The following is a 16,742-nucleotide window of genomic DNA, read 5'->3' as shown; positions in this document are numbered from 1 at the left end:
TGCCCTCTGGCACTGGGTGGTGGCCCCAGAACTGGACCTAGGTGTCACAGCTGCCCAGGCATATCCCACCCACAGGGTTCCCAGAGTTCTTTCCACGTCCCAGTTAGGAGTTCACTGAAGCTAACAGTTGTTTCTGTCTTGTGCTGCCGGCCTCGAATATCTTCATGTGACATTGTCCATTTGACAGGATCTAAAGTCATCTAGGAGATGTGTCCTTAGGCATGCCTGGGAAGTTGGCCGAGGTGGCACACACCTTTAATCCCACCATTCAGGAAGTAGAGTCAGGAGGGATTCTGGGAAGTGGAACATAGTTCCAAGCTGGCCAAGGCTACACAGTGATGCCCCGCCCTGGGGTAGGGGTGTCAAACCATAAGCTGATCACCAACTTGCACCATTGCTCCCTGACTACAGGAGCATGCTTCTGCTGCGTTCCTCGTGGACTCATACTGTGAACCACAATTAAAACCTCCCCTTAAGTTGCCTTGTCAGGTATTTGGCCACTAACTTCACACACACACACACACACACACACACACACACACACACACACACACACACACAGGTTCTTCCCGACATCAAGTCAATGGCTACTAATAGTCCCAGGAAGGATTCTGACCCACCTCTTCCCATGGGCTGGGCACTTCCCAAAAGCCTGCACTCTGACCCCAAGGGCTCTTTCAAAGCTTGCCTCAGCCTCAGGGTCCTACTCTGCCATTCCGTTTCACCCAAGAGAGATTAGCAGTCTAGAACCAGGCAGAACTTTAAGCATAATTTTTTCCCCTAGGAGCTTCTCTCATACTGGAGCCTCAGATCATGAGCTTCCCCAGCAGCGGTCACATGCCATTAGTCCAGCCTGCTGCTAGCCCACATGGCATCTCATTTGGCCCTTGCCAGCCTGGAATTTAGATCAAGTACAAGCGTCTGTTACCTGTGAGGGGAGGCTTAAGCTTGAAGCCCTCTCCCTGTCCCTGTTCCCAGACACCTCATCATGCAGGTAATGGGGACTGCACCCAGTGGTCTTGAGAGATGATGATTTAGCCACCAATGGCTTCCTCGGGCTGCGGAATGAAGTGAGCCCTCAGAATGAGGAAGCTGGGCTCTGGACTCTGGGGAACCAAAGATACTGCCTGCTCAAGGACGTGTCTGATGCCCTTGGCTGGCCGACATCTCGTCTGCGTTAAGGATGGACCAGTCAACTGAAGCAGCAGGCAGCCTAGACCTCACGGCATACTCCAGGAAACGTTACAAGGCATCCAGCCTGAGTCTCACGATAAGGGTCATGTGATCTCTAACACTCCCACCCCCTGAAAGTCCAGAACCAGGAAAAGGCCCAGTGGCTGAGGATGCTCTTAAAGGTCATGGATATGGGAAACCATTTTCTGTGCCCTTGCCCTCCTTGAGAAAGGGAGGTACCAAGGACTCTACTTTCTCCAGCCCCACCCACCTAGGCATCCAGAGAGGCCTCCATGAGTGTTCATCAGCAAGTGGGAGAGAGGGGCCCCAAAAATCTCTGTGAGCCCAGAGCCTGAAGCTGCCCAGACCCGAGGAGGCCCCGGAGAGGAAGCAGCTTTCATAGTTCCCACCACCCCATTTCCTCAGCTCTCTTAAGGGGCCCCAAATCCATACCCGAAACGAGCCAACTGAGGGGACTGGGGAATGTACGGGTGCTTGGCCTGGAACCTCGCTTGGCAAAGGCAATTTGCTTATGCTGTGAGTAAAGAACCTCAACCAAGCGTCTTACATTTGTAAGGTTTGCATGCACATGGTACTGAGTGGTACATTTATGGTGTAGCCTGTGTGACTTGTGTAGGTATTTGGCGTAGGTAAGATGTGGTGTTGCTGTGTGCTATGTGGTGTGTGTGTGTGTGTGTGTGCCATTTGTTAAGTGTGCTGTGTGATACATATGGGGTTTGTGTGATGTGTGTAGTGTTTAGGGACTGAGTATATAGTGTATACATGTATTGTAATATGGTCCATGTGGTACACATAGGAAGCATGTATGTTAGGATGTGGTATGGGTGGTGTATGATGTGTCATGGTGTGTGTGGGGTGTGGCATGTAAGATGTGATGTATGTGGCGTGTGGCGTGTGGTACTGGGTGTTATGTGTGAAGTGTGGTATATGTGTCATGTGTGCAGAGGGTAGTTGTATGTGTGGTGTTGGGAGGTATGTGTGATGTGTACGTGGTGTGTGTAGTGGAGATCATGAGGGGGTTATGTGTGGTGCCTGGTTTATTTGCGTGTGTGGTACTGCATATGTGGGGTGTGATGTAGTGTATGTGATGTGGTGTGTGGGGCATGGCCTATGTGTGATGATGTGTAGTGTGGTGTGCGCTGTATACATGCTAACCCATGGCAGCCGGAGAGAATAATTGTGAACCTACCAGTGATGTCAGGACCCCTGGGAAGCACCTTCAGTTAAGGTCAGACAGTGCAGCGGCTCCAGTCCCCACGCACCTGGCCGGGTGTGCCAGGACCTCAGTGCTGGCCTGCAGACTCGGGCACAAAGACTTAAGGAAGGCAGTGCCTGAGATTCTGCTGCTTTTCCTGGCACTAAAAGAGAGTTCCTGCAATCTCTAGGCTGTGGGCAGCCTGACTTTCCCCGGAGCCATGCTTGGGGCAGCTCTTGTGTCTCCTGATGCTACATGCCCTGGTCCTCTCACTTGGGTATGCAGAGAGCAGGGTGTCTGAACTGCCTCATACATACCCTGTGAAAACAGTCATCCAACCCAGATGACATAGAGGCCCTGGGTGGGAGCCGGAGTGGGCAAACCAGTCCCAAGTAAAAGCCTTGCTGTCTACTTGACCTCTCATCAACCCTCTGGAGGGGTGAGACTCCCCAAGATAGCTCAGTGTCACCAGCAGAGCCAGAGTGGGCACCAGGACACACACCAAGGAACTGAAGAGTCCCTGTTCACCCTCTCTTTAAGTCTCGTGTTCTAAAAACAGCTTGCTAGGCCTTTAATCAGTCAGCCCCAAGCCACTTACGGCAATCATACAAACAGCTGTTTTAGGAGAAAGAAAAATCCAGGTCAAGGCTCCCAACTTGTCCTGCCTTGCCCTGCTATGCCCCACCCCAGGCATGTAGGATGGACTGTGGTTTGGTTAGGAGAGCCAACTATGGTCTCACCTGGGACAGCTGCCTTTGCCTCCTTAGCAGAGACATGAGACTTCAGACAGAACTTACAGGGAGTTTAGTTCAAAGCCACAGGGCCAGCAGAGGCCCCTACAGGTCCACACCACCAAAGGCTGCCCAGACATAACCAGCAGTGCACATCACCAAGCCTTTCCTTAAGGTGCCGTACTATGGTGGAGGGCAGGACAGAAAGAAAGGCCAGATGTGGTCAAATGTTTGTGGAAAAAAAGACAAGAGAAAAGAGGGCAAGAGAGGGGATTTGGTCCCACGCCAGCTCAAGACACAGACTGTGTATGTGTGTGTGTGTGTGTGTGTGTGTGTGTGTGTGTGTGTGTGTGCACACTTGTGTGTAGATGCATGCAAAGGCAGACACTGTATATGTGTGCACTTGTGTGTACATGCATACAAAGGCAGACACTGTATATGTGTGCACTTGTGTGTACATGCATGCAAAAGCCTGAGGCTATCAGAATCATAGAGACAGGGTCTGTCAATCAAACCCAGAGCACTGCTAAATGGCTAGTCTTGCTGGCCAGCATGCTCTGGGGATCCAATCTCCACTTTCTAAGGTTTGAATTACCAAGCCTACCCAGGACTTCATGGGGTTTAGGGATGAGAACCCCATCCTTACACTCTTACAGCAAGTACTTTAATCACTGTCTCCCCAGCCTGTGCTCAATCCATTCTGAGGGGCTGGGAAAGGAAGATACTCCTCCCACTTCAGTTCCCACTCACACGCTGTGTACTTCTGGTCACCACAGTCCCCAGCCATGGCTCCTCAGGCCCTGGCTTCCAGTGTTCCCTTAGGTCATGAAGAAGTTCAAAGAACACATCTCCTGCCTCCCACGGTACCTCTCATGAGTGTCAGGGTACCTAGCACTGCAGGCAAGGGTAGACGAAGGTTGTGCAGGCTCAGAGGCTTGGCAAGGGTGAGTTCCGTTTTATTTCGCTACCACCCATGCTGGTATCACCCCTAGGCTCTCCATCGCCTTAGCAAAAAACTCCCTGCTTCAAATTCCCCCATGCTGAAATGCCTGATGTTGTACTTTCTGTGCATTTAACAACGATGTCTTATCTTCCTTAAGGAAAGCCCAGTCATTCACTCTCTCCCACAGCAGAGGACCCGTGCCTGTGAAAGAAAGCCTGGCTAATAGTACCGGAGACCTGAAAACACTCCCCCAAATGTGATGGCTTACCCCTTAAAAGACATGGGATTTTCTCTCGACTGCCTGAGGCTAAAAGACTCGAGAAAGGGCTGGAGAGATGGCTCAGCAGTTGAGAGCCCTGCTTTCCCTTGCAGAGGACCCAGGTTCCGCCCTCAGCATCTACACCAGGTGATGTACAACCACGTGTGACTGGCTTCAGGGCATCTCTTCTGCACCTTTACGCACTCACATCGGTGAACACAGGCATAAATAATTAAATGGTTCATCTTAAAATATGAAGGACAGACAGGTGTCTACATGAAGGCCTGGTCCACAGCACGAGACCAGGGGACCACCGGGCACGGTGACACACACCAGGAGACCCAGAAACTTGGGGAGGGAGGCTGAAACTCAGGTGTCCAGGGGCAGCAGCCTGGGTACCCAACTCAGAAAGGCAATCAGTGGCATGTATTCACTGGTGACACGTCATGGTACACAGGTCCACAGCAACCTCTGTCCACCCTCCACAGCCTTCCCGGGGTCACCAGCTGCCAACGGCATGTTGCAGTCACAGCAGAGAACTTAGGCCCCTGGGATCCTGGAGCTAATTTAACCAAACACAGAGCACAGTTCTCCATGGCTTTGATAATACAAAAGCAATTTTAAGATGAACCGGATTTGTTCTTCCTTGAAATCAACTCTATTCCTCACTTCTGTACAAAGGCCAAAAGCCCACGGGTAAAGATGGGGGCTCTGGGCATCTCTCAGACACACCAGAAGAGGGCATCACATCTTATTACAGATGGTTGTGAGCCGTCACGAGGTTGCTGGGATTTGAACTCGGGACCTCTGAAGAGCAGTCAGTGCTCTTATTCACTGACCCATCTCTCTAGCCCCTCTGGGCATCTTTCAAGAGTACATGTCCTTATGTAGTATTTCTATAGCATAGGGAGAAAGCCCCCACCTTATGGGTTTTATGCCTTATTTATGAATTTACTTATGCCACGACTGGCACCTTGTACTTTGCTAATCATGCATTCTACCACTGGATATATCCCTATTCCTACTTTATAATTCCAAGACAGGGTCTGGCTAAATTGCCCAGGCTGGCCTTGAATTCCCTCCATAACCCAGGTTAGAAAGTTGTGCTCTCACCTGGCTCTCTCCTGTCCTGTACTCCAGTTTTCTGACATACAACAGTGCCCATGCTACATCTATAGTTGCTTCTACAGCACAGCAGCCTACAAGCTCAGAAGATCCAACACCTGTACCTTTATGGCAAGATGCTGGCCCCTGCAGTAACTCTAGCAACAGCCTCACGCTGTTGACAGTTTATCCCGGAATCCATGGGGCTGAAAGCACGGACAACTGAACCTGTTAAGGGCAGAGCGAGGAGACAGCCATGGACACTCAGGCCCTCAACTCACTCACCTGTGGCCTGGCAGAAGAGGTAGAAGGTCCCCAGCGCCTGCACCCGCTGTGCCTGGTCACTCAAGAAGGGTGGCAGCAAGGCGACCTGCTTACGGCTGTTGGGCCCTGAGGCCAAGGCCGGCCAAGGGCTTCTGGGAGAAGATGAGTCAGGGCCCAGACAGGACAGAGAGGAGCCAGGAGGAGGGAAGGACTTAGGAGATGAGGCTGTGAGACAGAGGACAGAAAAGAAGGCACTGAGGAAGAAGTCATCAGAACCATTCCCACGAAGGAGAAGGTAAAGCAAGAAACTGGACGCATGAGATGAGAAAAGACAAGATCCCAGGACCACTCCCCCAGCCAGGGCCATCACAGAGGACAGCAGGACCCACACAGCCTCTACTTAGGCAAGGCTGCGCCCAGTCAACGATAAAGCTTCTGGTTTATTTGGGTACTTTTTCAAATATGTACAGTTCCAAGTAGAAAAATAAAAACAAAGTAAATCTTATAAACACAAATGTTTACACCGAATGGCAGGACCAGGTCACGCTGAAGATGAGTGTCTACACGACAAGGGGGGGGATCCAGAGTCCGTCACCCTCTACATGGAATGAGTGTCGTTTCATACACAGGAAGTGAGAAACAAATGTCAAGATTCGTACCACCCGTTCACATCCTGAAAGACACCGGCAGGAGTCAGGCTGCAGCGGCAGCCGCCCACACGGGACGTTGCGGCCACCGTCCGAGGCCGGGAGCCCAACTAGCCAGCCCATTTCTGTCTTTTGTGGACAGTCAAGGTGGAAGTCCAAGGGCAGAGGTGCGAGATGGAAGCCAGCAGAGACAGGATGTAATCCTCATGAAGACGCCACCCATCGGGACAGGAGGTGCCGAGAAGCAGCAGGGCCGTGGCGTCTAAGCCCTCCTCCCCTCACAGGACCAGCTCAACTGCCACCCACAGCCACTGGGCCACCCGAAGCCACTGGGCCATCTGCCCTCACTCAAAACGCACCTCGTAGATGATGTACGGCAGGAAAAAGAGAAAAACAAAAAAACAAAACAAAAACAAAACAAAAGCTCATAAAGAAAATCCTTCGAAATGAGTAAGATTAATAAAACAAAACAAAAAAAAAAAAAAACCCACCAAAAGGAAAGGGTGAGTGTGTGAGCTCAAGAGACAGTTTTAGGCCTACGTTCCGAACAGCAGGAAAGAAATTAGCAAAAATCACGTCTATCCCTGAGAATCTTAAGCAACAGAGGCATATTTTATCTCAATATGTAACCAAAAAAAAAAAAATCTAGAAAATGTTCTTCTTCTCATGAATATCAAAACATCTCCTCTGGTAACTTAAAAAAAAAAAAATGACCTAAGACATCAACACAGTAGGAGCGCAAATCCTAAAAAAAATAACGAAGTGAAAGAAAAACGTCCGTGCCACCCGGATGGCAGGAGATTAAGTTACCAATCTGATAAACCAAAAAGGTCATTTCCAATCTGGAATTAAATTATCTCTCAGTGGCTGCTTCGAGGAGCGGAAGAGGAAGGGGTGGTTCTTCTCAGCCCACGGAGGTGGCCATCTCTCCCCCAGGACACAAAGGGCTCAGGTGTGTAGTAAGCGCTCCAACAACTGCCGGGACTTGAGGCTTGAATAGATACTTGTTTCCCAAAAGGACAAAGGGGACAAGTCACAGGCTCAACCCAAGAGAGAAAGGGACAAAAGACTGAGGCTGGTGCACAGTGACAAGACTCGGCTACTGAATAGGTTCAACACAACACTCTCCACGAAGACGGAGGGGCACGGGCTGGGACACACTGGCCTCAGTCCCCGTCGGCATCCGAGTCTGCAAACTTGAGTTCACACTTGACATCAAACGGTTTGTCCCTGGCGGAGAGCTCGTCGATACGTTGCGAGTCCTCTCGATCGGTGGGGACCTTGCTGGTGATAGTGTCCTGCTCGGTTTCATAGCCGGTATCCAAGGCTGGCTTGGGCTGGTCGCCGTTCTGCTGCGAGAAGCTCCCAGGTTCTACCAGCGTCTCCTTCACACTCTGCTCCAGGTCAGAGAACTCTGACTTAGGTTTTTTCTTTGCGAGCAGCAGGGCTGAGCGGAACTTTAAGCACTGTCCGGGCAGGTAGCCCTTGTAGCAGTTGTAGGAAAAGAGGCAGAGGAAGAGGACAAAGAGGAAGAGGAGGAGAGACATGAGCAGGCGGTTGTCACTGGACTTGAGATACACTGTCTTCTCCGAGTGGAGCTGTGGGACCGTGTTGATGACCATTTTTGGTTCACAGGATGTGCCGGTGGAGGAGGACTTGGGAGGTAGGGTGGCAGCCCTGGGGGAGGTTGCCCACAGAGCCGGGGTAGGGGGAGAGGACCCCTGGGTAGACGCCACAGGCATTTTGGATGTGATCCTACTACCTTCTGTCTGAGCAGTCTGTGAGGTAGGTGATGGGGGGATCCGAGCTACCATTTTCACTTCCAGGATGTGCTTGGCGAGCAGCTGGGAGACCGTTTTATTCCTGACCCTTTCCTCTGACAGGCACTGGTACACACCGCTGTCTCCGTCTGACAGGTTAAAGATGAGCAGGTGCTTCCTGCCCACAAAGCCATACTTGGGACTCACAGCCTTCAACTCGCCGTTCTGGAACTTCCACACCACCCGGGCCAGGTTGGACTTTTGGAAACACTTGAGTTCTGCTGTGCCGCCGTGCTTGAAAAAATGCTGATGGAAACTTTCTTTACTCTTATCTGGAACATCAAAATAAATGTGCTCACCGTCACACACGTCCACCTGATCGCTCAACTGCTTTCAAAAAACAGGTTAATACCCACGGGACGGCGGCACGAGACGTCTGCCCACTGGAGGCCAGGTGCCATCTTCAGGACCATGGTAAAGACATCCGTGACCCTACAGCAGCTCCAACCCCACCACAGTGAACAAACTGGTGACAGCTCAGAGAAATTCTAGTCTCACCCTGGCCCTGGAGAGAACTCAGCAGACTGAGGGACTGGGCATTCTCAGCAGCCCCACCTACACCCAGTCAGCTGACAAACACTTCTGCTAATGGATGAAGCAGGCCAGCTAGCAACCAGGGACAGCTATTCCCTGACAGCTAGCCATCAGCAAGGTTGCCCCCTCCCCCAAGAGGACACCAGAACTAATCACAACTGTGTCTGTTGTCTGAAATACGGGAGATGGGAAACGCTTTGGGTTTGGGAATATTTGCACGTAGAAAACAAGACGACTATCTTTGGAAGGGGGCCGAAGTCTCAACATGAATTCTTTGTCATTTGTGTCACCTTACACAGAGAGCCTGAAAGCAATCTGATGCCAAGTGTGTGTTTATATAGAAAGAGGCCAGAAATCTACCAAGTGTCACCCTCAGGTAGCAGTTTTCCCCACCTCCACCCCACTTTGTCTTTTTCTGGTACTTGTCTAGCCAACTAGGCTGTGTGAGGCCAGCAGCTCCAGGGACCCACCTGCCTCACCCTCGTTAGGGCTGGGATCACAAGCATGGACCACCAATGCCCAGTTGTTACATGGGTTCTGGGGATCGAACTCAGATCCTACCAATGGAGCTGTCTCCCTAGCGTCAAGATACTACTTTCTAGGGTAAGACTTTGCTCCTCGAAGCATGACACTGATCCCCACTGTTCCTGAGTGCTGTTTTTAGGTTAGGGCTATCAAACCATACCCAAGGACTCCTTCCTTCTCAATTCCTAGCAGGCTCGGGTTTTGTCTACGGGGCCCCGCTAAGCGGAACAGAAGAACTTGGTGTGGGACAGGGCATGCTTTCCCGTGAACCAATATACCCCGTGTGGCTGTGAGCCCTCTTTCTGTAACCAAAGGGACAGAGAAAGACCACAGGTCCACCAGGTCTGCTGCGTGACACTTGACTTCTGTCTGGAGAGGAGGAAGACGAGTCCTACAGGGATACCGGACACCGCGGAACTGACGCCCCAGGAACTTTGCCAACCCAAGGGCGGAAACAAAGGAGATCCACTCACCCAGGCACGAGGACGTGTCGCCACTCATGTCCTGAATCCAGCCCCTAAAAGACAGCGCACATTACTCTCTAGCCTGTGCACCGGGCACACGCACATAGTCTTAACCATACTCATACCTGCTAGAGCCCTCTGCCTGGTGCAAGGTAACACAGGCCTTGATGGCTGGGCTCCAGGCGCAGTAGGGGTCCCGTGCTAGCACACAGTCTTCACAGCTACTGTGCTTTCCGCAGAAGGCCAGGGGAGCTTGGACCACTCCTGAGTTGGAGCCAGCATAGACAAACTTCCTCCCCTGTGCATGAGAGACAGACGGCAGGTGTAAGGAGGACATGGGCACTGGGAAGTCCCGAGACTGGGAAGACATTGCGTTCAAGTACTGCAGGGAGGAAAAGACTCCCTGGCTCAGAACAGGCCACAAGGCCTGACTACCAAGACCTAAACGACAGTGTCCTGAAATTAGTTTTCATTGTCACCTTGACACGCTTGCGGGGCAGAGAACTGCGGCTGAGGAATTGCCTACATCAGATCAACCCAGGACCTGTCCGTGGGGCATTTTCTTATTTGCTAGGTAATGGTAGGTGGGTTCAGCCTGCTGTGGGTGATGGCTCCCAGATAGTCCTAGACTTTGTAAAACAGTAGCTAAGCAGGAGCCAGGAGGGCTGGCCAATAAGCCATTTTCCTCCATGGTCTCTGGTCCTGCCCTGGCTTCCCTCAACGACAGACTACAACCTGGATGTTTGAGCCGAAACAGACGTTTTCCTCTCCAAGCTGCTTTTGGTCAGAGTGGTTTATCATGGCAACAGAAAAAAAAGCACACTAAGACAGAAATCTCGTATGGAAATATAGGGTGTCCTGTACCCCAGGAGGGTTCAAACACCACCCAAGGAATTGCAGATCTGATGCCACCCTTCCATATCTGGGGCTAGACCTGTGGCGGGGCGTACTGCAGTCCCTCCCGAAGTAGCTTCTCTTTCGAGAAAAGACAACTCTGTTCCTGTTTCTGCCCAACTGAAACGTGTCCTCCCGGAGGGCGGAGGGAGGCTCACAAGACTCTCAGTAAAGGAAATCTAGGAAGCCTGACAAGTAATAAGATTCACAAGCTCCCGCTCCGTCAGGGCTATATAAGCAATACACAAGTGCTGTCAGAGACGAGGCTCTGTCCTGCCGAGCTGCCTACCAGTCGTGCAGGGAGTTCCTTCGCTGCAGCTTTTGTGAATGTCACTTATGCTGGGGTAGGCTGTCCATGCAGCTGCCTCTGAGTCACCCACGGGCTTGTAAATCAACCCTCCCTCTTCCTCTGTAGCTAACTCCCCCATAACTCACTGGCTCGCTGAGCTGGACTGGTCTGTCCTCAGTGCCCTGCCTGGGGTAAAGAGACTTTCATTTGTGTCTTGAGAAAACCCATGTAACAGACCTCTTCAGCTGCTTCCCACTCCTAATTTGACATCCCCCACTGCTCTCCTGGACTCTCTGTAGGTGACGCAGCACTGCAGCTGGAAGCCACAGGGCAGAGCCTTTAAATGCCAGCCTTGTCTTGTGACAGACAGTAGGTACCTGTGCTAAGGACACTTCCTTATCATTCATCTCTGAATCCGGCAGGCCAATGTGACCACGTCTATCAACGTCGTGCAAAGAACAAACGGAAGGCCATCAAGCTTAACCCAGCAAGAGACACTGCCGTTTGATTTCCCATTTGCCTGCATTTGTGAGCACAGAGCCGCAAAAATAGGCCATTCCCTCCACACACATACCACCCCCACCACCGTGTGTAACCACACAGAGCTTAGCACATACAAGGCTCTGACTTCCAGGACAGGAGCGTACCATGTGGTTGCAAGGCCAAGGTCAGCACCGTACCTGGCGCTGGCAGGAGGCCAGCACACGGGTGAGACTGATGGGCCCTGGGTATCTGCCGTGGCCATCTACCTAAAGAGAACTGAACAGCAGACATGGAGCCCACAGATGTGCAGTCCACAGGGAAAGGTAACACCAGGCCACAGAGTTCAGCAGTGTCCCAGAGGCAGGCATCAGAGACACTTGAAGCCATAAGTGTGTCCCTGGACCCATCTGTTCAGTGGGTTACAGCACAGTCCTAGCAAGGAGAGGGGAGCACCTCTGGCCAGCAGCTATGAAGCAGGGCAGGTGGCCGCTGATCCTGCTCCTAGTTGTCCCTGGGTTCAGTGCTGCTCAAAGCCCGTCCTTAGCACCCAGGAGGCTCACATGCTCACAGTCACATTAATGAGAAGCTTACACACAGAGAGACCACCTTATGAGGATCACACAGTGACGCCCAGGGTCACATGGCAGCATAGCATAATCAGGACTGGGAGACAGCCCACATTCTGAATCTCACTGTTCTATCCTAGACGTAAAATGTGGTGTCCAGGCCTTCCCAAGGCCAGTGGATAAGAAACAAGTTCCAGCCAGTGAACCAAACCCAGCCCCTGGGCCTTTTCTATAGACTCCACCACCTAAAGGACTTTTGTGTATCACTTGACTTTTGCAATGGGGTTTCACTTAGTTCAGGTTTGCCTTGATTTTGTGATGTGGCTAAGACTAGCCTTGAACTCTTGATCTTCCATGTTCTAAGGTCTGAAACTATAGGTATGAAGAACCACTGTGCTCCATTCAGGGGTTTAAAAAATATTTAATTAGTTAATTTGCTGTTGTTGTTGTTGTTGTTTGAAGACAGGGTCTCCCTACATCGTTCTGGCTGGCCTGGAACACACTATGAAGACCAGGCTGGCCTTGAACTCACAGAGATCTACCTGTCTCTGCCTCCCGAGTGCCAGGATCAAAGGTGTGCACTACCACTACCTGGCTGAAGCTTCTTATGAAAACCTCAGGTGACGCAGAGCTTGGCTTCAAGGGTTCAAGGGCAGGTTTGGTCATCTATGTGTTTCCATGGCTTTGTGGGAGCCACAGTGCAGAGCCAAGCGACCATGACTGAGGCCTCTGCAAAGGCAGCTGGATACACAGGATGGTGTGGCAATGGGAGCTCTAGAGGGTGACCTGCTATTTCTCCTTAAAAATGAGTGTCCTGTCCCAGCAGCACAGTCTGCATTCTTTCAAGTTCACGGCACAAAGACATTTTCCCAGGTTAGTGACCTCCTAAAAGCTCTAGGGGCTTAGCACATCAACCTCCCTGGCTCTACCGTCCTCCTCCCAGGCCTCAGATCCCATGGAAGACTGCTGAGAGTCTAAAGGTCAGCTCACCCGGGCCAGGAAGACCAGAGGCTGCCAAGCCTTGAGAGACCATCCTATCTAGTCCTAGTCACAGAGAAGCTCCCGAGGGAGACAAGCGCCTGGACCTGCCCCTCAGACCACATTACCTTCTTTGATGATAGCAGCAGAGACAGGACCGGTTCGAAGTCCTGGAAGAGTTGGGTCTCCTCAACCACGTGTACCTCTTTTGCAAGGATGACAGCTTTATGCAGAGCGCCCCGGTCTGCAAGGTCAAAACACAGGTGAGCAAGGAGGTCCTAGAGGGAAATGCCAAGGGCGCCACCTTGGTTAGTTTTAAGTGACAACTTAGTGCGACCTGGAATCGTCTGGAAAGAGCCTCCACTGAGGAATGGCCTAGATCTGTTTGGTCTGCTGAAAGGTCTGTGGAGGACTGTCTTGATTGTCGACGGACGTGGGAAGGCCTGGCCCACTGTGGAAGGCACCATCCCGTGGACAATGTTAAGTGAAGAGAGCTGGCTAGCTAGGCAGAGGTATCCCAGCAAGCGACACAGCAAGCGGACAACGAGGGTCCATTCATTTCTCTGTGCTCTAGACTACAAATATGACGTGACTCGCTGCTTAAGTTCCTGCCCTGACTCCCTCAAAATGACAGACGATACCCAACATAAAAGGCAAATAAACCCTCTTCCCCTAGGTGTGCTTCTGTCGGGGCGTTTTAATTTTGCCCGGCAACAGAAATGAAACCAGCAGAGACTCCAGCCTTGAAGGCGACCACTCACGCTCAAAGTCACCCCCTCAATGGGGCGCTCACTCAAAAGAGGACAGCTCTGTCCCATGGTGGAGTCCAATGACCTTCATCAACAGGATCACACCCTGACACCTGAGCCACACTCGGTGTAAGGTGGCTGTTGCACTCCACTGGGGAGGTTAGGGCCCAGCCAGGCAAGCGAGGGCAAAGTGTTCAAGCCACCTGGGAAGCTCTAAGGGTAGCCCCTGGGGCTCTAGCATCTGCCAAGCTCCAGCTCTCCATCACCATCCCAGAAGACTTGTCCGAGATTTGTGCTTCCAAAGGCAGTTAAGGGCGGGACGGACCCTGGCTCCCAGAAGGGAGCAGTCTCAGAAGGGGGTGGAGTCTCGGTAGTGGGTGGAGTCTCAGTAGGGGTGGAGTCTCAGAAAGGGGTGGAGTCTCAGAAGGGGGTGGAGTCTCAGTAGGGGTGGAGTCTCCCACTACCAATTCGGAAATACCAGGCCACCCCACTGGTCCCAGGACAACAGGGACTATTTAACTCCACTCCAGCCCAGGTATGGTGTGGAGCCTGCATTAGTAACCAGCCCCTGAGGTGCCTGATAGTCACGGAGATTCAGAATTCCAGATGCTGTGATGCCTCAGAAACTTCTTCTCCTGTCACAAGCCTTCCTGCACCTGGAGAGACCAGCTCTTACCCACAAATGACTAAGCGAATTTCCCAATCTCACCCGGGAACCCACCTGTGCTGAGGAACATGACGTCGTAGAAGGTCCCATCCAGGGCCTGGGTCCTGTCTACCACTATCTGGGTGTAGTTGACATCTTTTTTGATCAGTTTCGGCCTGTTGTCTATTGGCGTCACCGAGTCGTCCATCAAAGGGTGGTCTTTGACAAACTGCAGCGTTTTGTCTGGGAGATTCAAGGAGCTGGTGTAGTTGGCTGCCCGGGCCTCACTGTCGATACACTGTGGGGTAAAAGCACCGTGGAGACACACCCACTTAGCATCAACGGAGCACAGAAGAAGAGCCCTGAAGGGCCCCAGTCACACTTCTCCCAAGACTAACAGGCGAAGGTGGCTTCCCCAGAAACAAAGAGCTGTATTTTTAAATCACAGTCACGTGACATACTTGTCTCAGGGTCGGTGAAGGAAATTAGTAGTCAATGAAAACACTCAGCAAACTTCTCAAATTAAAAAGCATGCATTTAGCAGCTTTTCTGTGAGAAGAGAGCTCGAGAAGAAAGTGTGCCAAAGGAAGCTTGTTAAATATTGTTTTACACACACACACACACACACACACACACACACATACACACACACACACACACACACACACACACACACACACACACAGAGCCAAATTCTACCTAGGTAGCACGAAAGAAAACAAGGTTGGAAAGATTTTTTTTGTTTTGTCCCAGCCCCCTCTCTCCATGTTTCATTGAACACAGCGCGCAGGTAAGAATAACCAGGGGTCAAGGCTAGACACCCACAGAGAGGTCTGACCTGGGAGAGCCTCAAGAGCCAGACAGGGTGCTATCCAAACGCCACCCTGCCCCATGCCCACTCACAGTGTGGCAACAACGTTCAGCAACCCTAGAAATTTCTTTACAAATTTACTGTCTCTAGGAGGAAAGAATATGGTTCCTATTATCCAGCTGACAGGCAGGCTCAGGAGACGGCCTAGGCTATGCTGACAAACAGGTTTTCTCTGCGGGAAACAGAAAATGAAGCAAGCCGGCCATTGTGCAATGCCCGTTTCTCAAAAGAGCCCGGTGGTACGCTTTCTCGTCCGGGCAGCAGGCAGTGAGACCTGTTACCCAACACAGAAGAAATGAGAAAAGAATAGCTTCACTCTTCACCCTAGGCCCAACAGCCACTCAGCCCGGCGCCCAGATTCCTGTTGCCATGCAACCTGCTGCTAGGAGGCTCTGGGACCTGTGTGGTTTCATGCGTGGGGCCTTGAGATCCAGAGAAAAGATGAGCCCTCCCCAGATCCTGACACCCTGCTTACCGCTCCAGGCCGGGGAGTGGGCACTGGGCCATTGTAGCGTACCCACTTGGTGTGAGACTGCTCCACTGTGGCACTCTGCATGTACTTTCCTCGGGAGAAGACGGCCTCCACCGTGGACAGCGTGTAGGCACAGACCGCTGACAGACCCACGTTGTTCCTGTGGAGGGGAATTCGTGAGCGCGTCAGGAGGGCAGGGGGTCATCGGCGTGAACAGGCCCCAAGTGCCAAGGGAGCTAACTCACAGCTGTGGGGTGAAGACCGCATAGAACACAGGTTCCTTGAGGCCCGGGGCCCTCAGCACAAACACATCTTGAAGAATGTTGAAGACCAGGCCACTGTCTGGCCTGGAGCAGATCAGTCTGGCCTTTAGGAAGGAGGTCCACTTTTTTTGCAAAGTCCGCAGGCCGCCCTGGTCGCCCTGGAATTCCAGAGACAGTACACAGTAGAGGCAGCACAGATGGCCAACCACAGAAGCAGGCGTCATATGTCCCCAGCCACCAGCCCAGCCCAAGACTGCTGCAGACAAGCTATGTCACCAAAGCAAACTTCCATGTGGGCCAGGGTCACAGAACGAGAAAAGAGCCAGGCACATTCAGTGACAACCAAAACAACCACATCTGTGTCACCCCAACGTGCCACTGGCTTTGGCTCCTGCAGCCTTCCCAGCTGTGACCCAGGGAGGAGCACACGGGAGATAAGCATATGATGGGTGGCCTCGTTCCCACCACAGACCTCAGCCCTACAGACCATTCTGGGCAAACATCTGAGTGTCCACTAAGAGCTCCTTTCCTGCCCTCTCTGCCTCCTCGATTCCAGACAAAGCTCTAGAGCCCTGAGTCTTTTCAGTGAGTCGACAACGGAGACAACGGAAACAATTACCAACTGCACCCAACCGTGAGCTGGAAAGAAATAAGCCAGCTCCCGTGTGAGTGGTCTTGGTTTCCTGCAATTTCAGTTACCCTGTGACTAGTCATACTGAAAATACCACAAATGCTCACCTTGGTTCTTTTTTCCCCTTTGAGTTTCCTTCCTTTTGTGTGTGTGTGTGTGTGTGTGTGTGTGTGTGTGTGTGTGTGTGTGTGTGTGTGTGTGTGTATGGTGCACTTCTACA

At 51.9% G+C, this 16,742-nt stretch overlaps 1 protein-coding gene across 32 annotated transcripts in view; it reads right to left on the bottom strand.

Moving 5' to 3' along the window:
- Sema4d (semaphorin 4D) overlaps nucleotides 1–16,742 on the bottom strand; it is a 107,121-nt gene that overhangs the window by 9,559 nt on the left and 80,820 nt on the right. For 8 of the 32 annotated variants that reach the window (XR_015640760.1, XM_087590396.1, XM_087590400.1 and 5 more), the window contains 7 exons: nucleotides 15,874–16,049; nucleotides 15,632–15,788; nucleotides 14,361–14,583; nucleotides 13,019–13,134; nucleotides 9,806–9,978; nucleotides 9,690–9,733; nucleotides 5,712–5,915 (listed from right to left, as the gene is read on the bottom strand). Coding sequence is in view for 27 of the 32 variants with exons in the window: in XM_087590396.1 (XP_087446522.1) it covers nucleotides 5,712–5,915; nucleotides 9,690–9,733; nucleotides 9,806–9,978; nucleotides 13,019–13,134; nucleotides 14,361–14,583; nucleotides 15,632–15,788; nucleotides 15,874–16,049 (1,093 nt within the window). In the remaining 5 variants the exon portion in view is untranslated. 32 annotated transcript variants of the gene reach the window in all.

Source organism: Rattus norvegicus, chromosome 17 (assembly GCF_021556685.1).
Source record: "Rattus norvegicus strain SHRSP/BbbUtx chromosome 17, alternate assembly SHRSP_T2T, whole genome shotgun sequence".
NCBI lineage: Eukaryota > Metazoa > Chordata > Mammalia > Rodentia > Muridae > Rattus > Rattus norvegicus.
The sequence above is the reverse complement of the archived record's forward strand: the minus strand, read 5'-3'. Positions and strand labels throughout refer to the sequence as shown.